Below are 9,507 nucleotides of genomic sequence, written 5' to 3'. Positions count from 1 at the left end.
GGGGTTACTGGGGGATCTATGTGGTGTGTCCCAATCTGCTGCCCACAGATGCCTCAAGCTGGTCACTGACACTGTCTTAAGGCGGGTCATGACATTCATTTTTGGATGGATGAAGCCAGCCAGGCTGAGGGGCCAGAGGCTTTGCTGCGATTGCAGGGCTTCCCTCATCCAGGGTGCCATGAACAGTACTCATGTGGCCATCAAGGTGCCAGTGCCTTTGTGAGTTGAAAGAGCTTCCACTCCATGAATGTGCAGATAGTCTGCAGTCACACTGCAAGTTGTTATAAGCTACCTGGGCAGCTGCCATAATGCATACATCCTGCAACACACCCAGGCTCTTTGTTGCTCTAGCTCAGCTGGATGGTTGACTACTGGGTGACAAAGGATATCCCTTGAAAAGGTGATTCATGACGCCACTCTGGCACCCAAGGTCAGAGATGGAGGAGAGGTACAATAAGAGTCATGCCTCCACAAGGGTGGTTATTGAGACGACCATTGGGCTGCTCAAGATGAGCTTCCACTACCTGGATTGATCAAGGGAGCACTGCAATATCCTCCAGAGCACGTGTCACTTATTGGCGTAGCATATTGTGCTCTGCACAATCTGGCTCTAGCCAGGGGCAACACACTGGAAGATGAGGATAGTGAGGCAACACTGCAGGCCGCAGTGGACAGCTCTACTGATGGATCTGATGAGCAGCCTGGGGAGGCACAGAGTGAGGATGTGGGGGCAGATGTGAGGAACCTTCAGGGAGGCAGAGACTCCAGGGAGGCCTTGATTCTACACACGTTCAGCTAAGCTGCTTCTAGCTCATGCCAAAGGCGCTGCCGACTTACCAGACATTTGGCAAACCTATGACACCAAAATTGATTCAAAACCTTGGTCATAAAGTTTCCAGCCCCTGCTGTCTATCATAAGCTACTGTTGTGCCCTGCACCTATAAAAATACATCAAGCATTCTCAGGCCATTATAACTAAATCAATATTTATCTCTTCTCAAGCGTCACAGAAAAGGAAAATAATATAATGTGCTAATATCATTCACACCTAAAAAATACATAACATCGATGAAATGAAATAATCTCACATGTGAAAACCCCCTCTTGAGCACATGGTGCCTTAAAGTTACTTCTGCGAGTGCTGTGTCTTGAGTGTCCCCACCCCCATCCCCCCCGACCCCTCACAGGCACCATCAATGGAGATAGCCTGCAGACTCTGCTGTCTGCCTTGGTGACCTTGGCAGCCATCCTCTGGCCGGCAGAGCCTGAGTAGCCACCGCCTGGGAGAGTGTGTCTAGCACCATGGCTGGGCATTCCTCAGTTAGTGTGGCCTCATCAGATGACACAGTCACTGACAGGGAGGTGGAGGAGCTGCTGCTGTCGTCTGGAGCATGCTGAGAGGAGCCTGCAGAGATGATAGGAAGTTCATCCACCAGTGTCAGGTCAGTTTGGACCTCCCTGCTTGCCAATGATGGACTGGCACCCGGCGGTGCCTCACCCATCTCTCACCCTGGCAGTGACCTCCTGAGGTCATTGCCTGTGTAAGAGCATGCAGATCCGAGTTCAGCCCCAGGAACTACTGATTCTGTTCCTGGAACTGCCTCTCCATGAGAGTCGCCCCCTCAAGAGTCTCTCAATGGAAGAGGTTGTGCGCTTTGTGCTCAGGGTCAATGCAGTGCTCATGCTCTGCATGGATTCCTCCATGACAGAGACCATGGCACGCACTCAGGGATCTCGGCCAGATCTTCCCACGCATCCCGCTGTACATCCAGCATCTGCTGCCTGATAGATGACTCCAGAGGCTCATCATTTGCCTCAGACTCAGCATGGTCCAGACCTCCAGCAGTGCTCTGACTCCAGTGCCCTGGGCACTCTCTGTTTCTGCCAGCTCCTCATGTAAGTGTGCCATGCCCTCACCGTGTGCACTACTATCAGAGCTGATGAACTCACTGATATGCTTGTATCTGCGCTGGTGCCTGGTTCTGAGAGAGAGTTTGACACAGGTGCATCTGTCTGCTGCTCCTCCTCGGGTGTCAAGGGAGGGTCCTCGGGGACCTGATTGCCTCTGGAGGATGGAGCATGTGAGGGAGGAGATGACAAGTCTGTGGTATCAATCATTACTTAGTCAATGTGCATGCTAGGCAGCTGGGGAGATAATGGAGAGCTGCATCATGGTGCCACCATGATTAGAGGATCATGATTAGAGGGCACTCTTGCTTTGAACCTTTCATTTCAGATGAGACAATCCTACATTGTTTGCACTCTCCACCACTCTCGTGTCTGTCCACTGCACTCTTACCTTCCTCTGAGACCCCTACATCTCCACGACTGGTGGACCAAGCTCCACGGTGGCATTCCAGCTCCAGGACATCCATCTGGTATCTTGTGAGAATGAGCATGTTGGGCACCACACTGCCTGTTCTTGTTTGCTTAATGGATTTATGGCTTCTCTTCTGAAGGGGCAGGAGAAAATTCATTACTGCTCCCTCTTCCTGCAGTACCATTCCAGCCTTGCCCACCTACTGAGAACCAGGTTGCGGGGCATGTCAGAGGTAGCACACCTCACCCTTCATGCACCCAGGCTAAGTGGGCAGGCCTCCCAGCCTTGGCTGGCACAGGCTTCAGTTCCAGTTGGCACACACACTCTTACACCCCTGAGCACCATGAGGAACAGCAATCTGTCAACACATCGCCACACAGTCCGATGTCAATTTGGTGCTCACCCTTGCCAAGCGCAGAAGATTGTTAAGCTTTTTGTGGCAGTGTGTGGCACACCACATCATGCCCAGTGATCTAGGCTGCCACCTCTGCCCAGGCCTTCTTGCTATCCTGTGGTATCACAATGTTCTGCCTGGTACTTACTTCCTCCAGGATGCCCAGGCACTCATCAGAGAAATGGGGTGCTGAGTGCTCACCAGACTTGCCCTCTCATCTGGCGTACCCACTGGGTGCTGAAGCCATTACAACAGAACAGTTATAAATTATTAAATTTTTTCTGAACAGCTCCCTGAGGCTCCTGCCCAACTCCTGGCAGCCTTAAGGAAGCTGATGACTTTTAAATCCCCTGCCTGGTCCCAGCTGGACCCAATACCTGATAAGCTCCTGCCTCCACCGGCCCAGTAGCCCTCTCTGGCCACCTGGGCAGGCTTTAATTAGCCAGCTAATGTGAAATAATTCATAAAGTGATGTTGCCCGGGACCGGATTCCATATCCGCTTCCGGGCTTGCTGATTATGCATGCCTATCAGGTGTGAAATCCAGGCCTTAGAACTGATTATAAAATAAATAACAATGTATTATTTCAAATTTGAAATTTCACCATGTTAACAACCATCAAGCTCAGAAACAAGAGTGCTACTATTGGACCATGCCTGACGTTTACATGGCAAGAGCTGCGCTCGCTGACGCTCTGTGGAACTGAATCTGCTGGAACTATATTCATCAGCTCATTTATGTATCCATTGGAGGGTTTCCTATGCAAATCCTGTGTAAAATATGTGGAATGTAAAGTTTTGAAGGTATGTAGGGCTTAAGGATGTTTAAGAGATGGGGAGACCATGGAAGTTCCAAAAGTGGCCAAAATCACACATACCATCCAGTTCAACTACTTGACAGCTGAGTGATCCAAAAACATTTTTCTTACCTATTGCTTTAGGAGACTGAACAATGAGGCTTTATATTGCTAGATTTCCAAGAGAGAAAATATCACAAAAATGCCCCTTGTGCCATATTGAAGGAAGTAACATTGGCAATGAGTGCCAACTCTCTCACCCATGAACTGCAGACCACTGCCACAAGAAACTCAAGGACCTGATCAGGGCTGGCAAGGTAACACACTCTCCCTTGGTCATCTTGGGCACCAGTACACTTTTCACCCTATAACATTCAGAGCTGTTCAACTAAATCTTCACACTGCACCCTGGTTAAAAAGGGCCTAAATTAAGGATCTTACAGAATATGTTGCCATCTTCTCTAACAGCACTTACCTGCAGACAAAACAGTAAAACTCTTTCTCTACTTTTAATAGGGTGTTACCTCCATGCCTCTCATATCATTGTTTTATGCAAACTGGAAGACAACTCTCAATTGCCACCCTTTACCTCATTCATTCAATTTGGTTGTGGGGGAATCTTGCATAAAAGGCAGCAGAATGGAGGGACCATTCCTAATATTAAGGATTACACTTATTATAGCTGCTGAAGTAGTACACTACTCTTGCCATGGGAGATGGAGACATTGGGAGCACAAGCGCTGGCATCAGCTTAATGGTCAGTCATCTGCAAATTACTGCAGTATCCTTCATAAGCTTCCAAAACCCCTGCCTCCTTAATCCCAAGTGAGATGTACTCAGGGATGTAGGAACATGAGTAGGCCATTCAGCTCCTTGAGTCTGTTCTCCCATTCATTTGGAGCATGGCTGATCTGTACTTCAATTCCATTTACCTGCCTTTGCTCCATTTCACTTGATAACCTTACTCCAAAAATTTATTGATCTCTGTAATTTGTGCTACTGCCTTAGTCAAAGTTCTAACTATATGTTGGCAATAACAGCCAAGAGGAGGATATTGATCAGGGTCCAATACTGGACCATTACCAAAATCCATCATTTTTGATTATTCCTTATGAGTTTTTAATGTTCAAAGAATTCAAGAGAACAATAACAATTAGTAAATTGGGATAGAACTTTGTCTAAGGCAGTAGCACAAAACAGGTGGTATCACATTAGGCAACCATCATATTCCCAGCTGGTATTCAGTTTCATTGTCTTCAATAGAACTGAATATCTCACAGGCATATAACAAGTGTCCAGTGCAATGATACTGCTTAGTGCCACCATCCAAGATGAATTTCTAGCCCGTTTATTGTCATTTGCCATTTTATAAAAACACTTTAGTTAATGCTCTTTCCAAACTCTAATTTTTATATGTTTACACATGTACCACATGGCACTGTACAGAATTCTCCAACAAAATCATTCAAATATATAAAATTAAATATTTAGTGTGAACATAAAACAACTGACATTCATAATATATAATCTGAAATTTTAAAACAGTTGAGCAAGGAAAATAAATAAAATATAGTTAATAAATATTAAATTAGTTTTCAAAGCCAGCATGATGTAATAAATACATTCTCAGAAAAAATATTATATAAACATACCATAAAATATATTTATATATTAAATCATAATATTATTACCAGAAACATCAATATATTTATAATCTATAAATTATATTGCTTATCTGAAAGGAGAACCAATATTGTTTTGGAAAGGGAATTTTCATCACTTAATTTGGAGAAGTTGAGAAGCATTTTTATCACTATAGATTCACAAAAGTTATTTGCTGACCTTTGTAATGATTTTACATCATAAATTATATTTCATTTTGCAAATTCAGTCATTATTTCCTTTTTAATTATCAAAGCCCAAAAGAATTCACAATAACTTTACAAATCTGATATCTACGCCTTTAACAAAAAAATTTTAAAAATCGAAATATTATGTAAGTAAAAAAAATTCAACTTTAAAGTTTACAGTAATAGTGCAAGTGCACTTTCACAATCTATTGAGTTCTTTTACAGAACAACATTCATCCACTTTGATTGTGGATTTTTGTATCCTATGTTGAACTATAACGTTCATACGTTGAGGGTTTTGTTGTTTCAGTTCAGGGACTCGATACCGCTGTCATGAAACGAATGGCTCGGGCTGTTTTCTCGATGAATCTAGTGAAGTCCCGAAGAATGACATGCACTTTCACCTGTCGGTTCCAATCTGTACTTGACTCCAGGTTTGAGGCAGAAGCCTCCAACTCGCTCTCACCAAGATCAGTGCTACCAAACTCAGCATTTATCTGAAATAAAAGGAAACAGAATAGTTAGTGACTTGGGTTTTCAGATTAAGTATATCCACTGACTGTCAGAGGCTACTTTAGTAACTGTTTCTGTGCACACTTACCTGGTTCATGACCAATTCAGCCAGGCGCTGGGTGCTGGAACGCATCCATGTCACTTGGTTATTTGAACTCGCGATAGACGTTTCCACCAATAACAAAAAGGGCTGATACTTCCGAAGGCCAGAGCCAATCGCTTTGAGGCAGGTTTCCTGAAAAGAAGGTTTCAATATATTTAAAGGTTAGTACATTTATTCAACATATTCTCTAAGAACTTATGACCTTTGATTAATTCATACAAAAATGTATATTTTGCAGGATATCAAGTATATGCTTTACATTCTTCTGCCCTCTAAAATAGACAACATGAGAAGATTACATTTTGGTGTGTTAGCATGCTATCAAGTATGCTTGTCAATAGTTCATAGCCATATGGTATTTCTTTGTTCTTTTGTGAGATGTAGGTATCACTGGCAGGGCCACCATTTATTTCAATCCTGATTGCCCTTGAATTGAGTGGCTTGCTAGGCCATTTCAGATGGCAGATAAGAGTCAACCACATTGCTGTGGGTCTGGAGTCACACATAGGCCAGACCAGGTAAGGATGGCAGATTTTTTTTCCTGAAGGACATTAGTGAACCAGATGACTTTTTTACAACAATTGATGATAGTTTCATGGTCACCATTACTGCTTTCAATTCCAGATTTATTAATTGAATTACCACCAGCTGCCATGGTGGGATTTGAACCCATGTCCTCAAAGCATTAGCCTGGGTTTTGGGATTACTAGTCTAGTGATATTACCACTATGCCACCATCCATGGTTTCCTAAGGTGTAAAATATACATTTTATAATATTGTAAATCTATAATACAATGTTAAAACTATTCAAAAATCTCATTAGCTTTATTACTGTAATATTAGGTGACTTTTCAGCCTTAGTTACTATAGGGCTAATCTTCTTCATCCACACTACTTACCATGGATGGAAAATGACAGGCATTGTGCCCATGATTTCCCCATCTCCCTGGCTGGTAGGTGAGGCTGCATGCTGGTTGCAGCAATTGATAAGACCAGCCCTAGTGTATCAGCTGGAATGGTAAGAAATGCTAAGCTGTGGAGGACTGGCTTGATATTGTAAGTGTCAATATGAAAGCAGCTCTTGCCCATGCTGATAAAGATGGGCAAACCCACAAACAATCTCAAGTTGTTGCAGTGAGTCCAGCCATGTCCAACAGCTGTTCACCCAACAACTGTCAAAATGTTACCATTACCTGACAGGTCGATAAAATGGCACTGCACATGTGCCTCTTTACATGGTCATCTTTAGCTATTTAAAGGAGGCAATCACAATCCGAATGTGTTGTTCCAAAGGGCCCGACTTGGATATTCAATCATTTAACCTAAACTAGTGCTAACTAAAACTGTTCTGGCTTCAGAAATAAGTTTGGCACTGATTCTTACTTTATTTGTAGCTAGAGAAACCAATGATCAGAATGGACATTTCCTCAGACCTATTCAATCTCTCTCATCAGAAGTGACAATCGCATTTGTTAGCATCATACAGAATCATAGAATCTTATAGCACAGAGTGAGGCCATTTTGTCTTTTTTTCAAATGTCATCCTTGAAAATAAACACACAGTCGGCTAAGACTGTTCACGAAAGGCGGATATATTCTTCTATAAATGGGTCCATGACCTTGTCACAAGTGGTGCACAGAGAGAATCTTTCTTCCTCCGTGTTTGAGTGGTTTGAAATCTATGCCACTCTTAACAATTTCCCTGGTTTAGTGTTTCCTGTTATGCTGCAGATTTTACATCTGGTCACTTCGTTTTCCGGCTGGTACAGTTAGGTGGTTACCGCCAGTGACTGGTTTCATTATCAGGAGTGGTATTACTTCAGCTCTAGGAGGCAGTCATGCATTACTCCCAGCTTCTGGGCTCTAGCAGTAACTGACCTAGAACAAGTTTTCAAAACGCTGATACTGGAGACCAAAAATGCCCAGGTGATTGACTGGTCACTGGTTTTGCATGTTTAATATTATCAAAGATTCCAGTGATTGCAGCAATTTACTAACATTCCACCGGCATTCAGGTGGCTGTGATCCAAACCTCCCACTTGCCAAAGGAGGGAGATATGAGGCTGCAGGTATAACTCGGTGTTGCTTATCCATTGGAGGCGTTCAAACCCGCAGGAGAGGTGAGTTCAGCGATTGGGCAACTTCAGGTAACAGCGGGGAGTACAATGTGCAGGACAGATTTGAATTTACTCGGAAACCCCTGCTCCTTCTCCTTCTCACTCACCCTGTGAAAATCCATCTTTAAGCAACTGTCCTGAGCTCGGATTTGTGGCAAGTTGAAATCGTAACTGAGCAGCGAGCTCCAGTCTCCGTCACAGAACGAGAAATACTCACACAGCTGGAAGGGAAAGAAAAGTCACATAGTGAGTGCAAAGCGACTCCTTCCCCGGGTCCCTGAGTCTCCAGCCCCCCAATCGCCAGCCTCAATTCGCAGTCTTTTTGCACCCTCCCCCCCCCCCCCCCCCCCCCCCCCCCCCACACACACACACACACACACACACCCAAGCGCTCACCTGTGTGTTCCGCAGACCAGCCGCTGTGTTCTGGATCTCCAGGGCCAGAGAGGCGCAGGCTGCACAGGACTGAGCTGCGGCAGGCAAACGCTCCGCTCTTCCGGTCAGATCCGCCAGTGGGAAAGCAGCGGCTCTTGCAAACAGCACCAAGACAGCTTGGCAGAAATCTGCAGGAAAAGAGATAAAATGAAATGAGAAACAAAAACTCCCCCAAGCTCTCTCTGAAAAGAAATATTCATCGATAACTGGGTGTAAAGTTCACTAACATTGGACAGCTTTCATGTCGAATTGCTCTTCCCGGAGTTTGCAAAGGCTCTGAAATTTATAACTGTCTCCAGCCCTTTTCTTCACTATTTATTATCCCTACCTTTCGGGGAAATCCTATATTTGTAAAAGGATTCTGCTGACGTCAGATTTACAGGCTTGTTACCTAATTTCAATTACGCGGCATTGCCTTGTCCAACACATATAGGCGACCTCAGTAATAATTACATGGGAAGGAGGGGAAGTGATAACGCTATTCAATTGTTAATTTTTTCCCCCCACATACGCATTCCTCAAAATTGACCAATTCAATTCGCTAAACTTTACCACACTTACAATTACGTAACTTACATTCAAAGAGAGGGGAAACCACTTCCAAAAAAGTATTCACTAAGATAAAAGCAAAAAACTGCGGATGCTGGAAATTTTGTTTTCTAAAAAGTATTCCCTGTCTATTAAAAAGGAAGGAACCTTTGTAACAAATGGATTTTGTAGCAGTTTGGGTGCCAATGGAGGTGCAGTGACAGGTGAGAGCTTGGCGCTGCTGAGTAACAGTGAAACATTTTCTCAGTTCTTGACACCAACAAGGCTGCTACAAAGCAAAGAATTTGATGAAAATGAAAGCGGCTCACCCAGGGTCAGTATTTAATTGAAATATTCCTTTATTTAAGAGAAACACAGTGAAAAGCATTGTTCTATTATTTTCTCCTATAGAAAGAAATAGTTTGCATTTATATCATGCTTTCCACAACC

General features: G+C 43.9%; 1 protein-coding gene across 1 annotated transcript; it reads right to left on the bottom strand.

Annotated features, from left to right (window-relative positions):
* Nucleotides 1-5,466: 5,466 nt before the first annotated feature.
* Nucleotides 5,467-8,825, bottom strand: LOC121275772 (interleukin-6-like). The gene is made up of 5 exons (XM_041183378.1): nucleotides 8,757-8,825; nucleotides 8,491-8,657; nucleotides 8,202-8,315; nucleotides 5,962-6,108; nucleotides 5,467-5,857 (listed from the first exon to the last, which is right to left on the bottom strand). The coding sequence occupies exons 1-5, from the start codon at nucleotides 8,770-8,772 to the stop codon at nucleotides 5,672-5,674; spliced, it is 630 nt and encodes a 209-aa protein (XP_041039312.1). The 5' UTR covers nucleotides 8,773-8,825; the 3' UTR covers nucleotides 5,467-5,671.
* Between the last annotated feature and the right edge of the window lie 682 nt (nucleotides 8,826-9,507).

Source organism: Carcharodon carcharias, chromosome 3 (genome assembly GCF_017639515.1).
Source record: "Carcharodon carcharias isolate sCarCar2 chromosome 3, sCarCar2.pri, whole genome shotgun sequence".
NCBI lineage: Eukaryota > Metazoa > Chordata > Chondrichthyes > Lamniformes > Lamnidae > Carcharodon > Carcharodon carcharias.
Note: the sequence above shows the minus strand (reverse complement) of the source record. Positions and strands in the feature narration are given on the sequence as shown.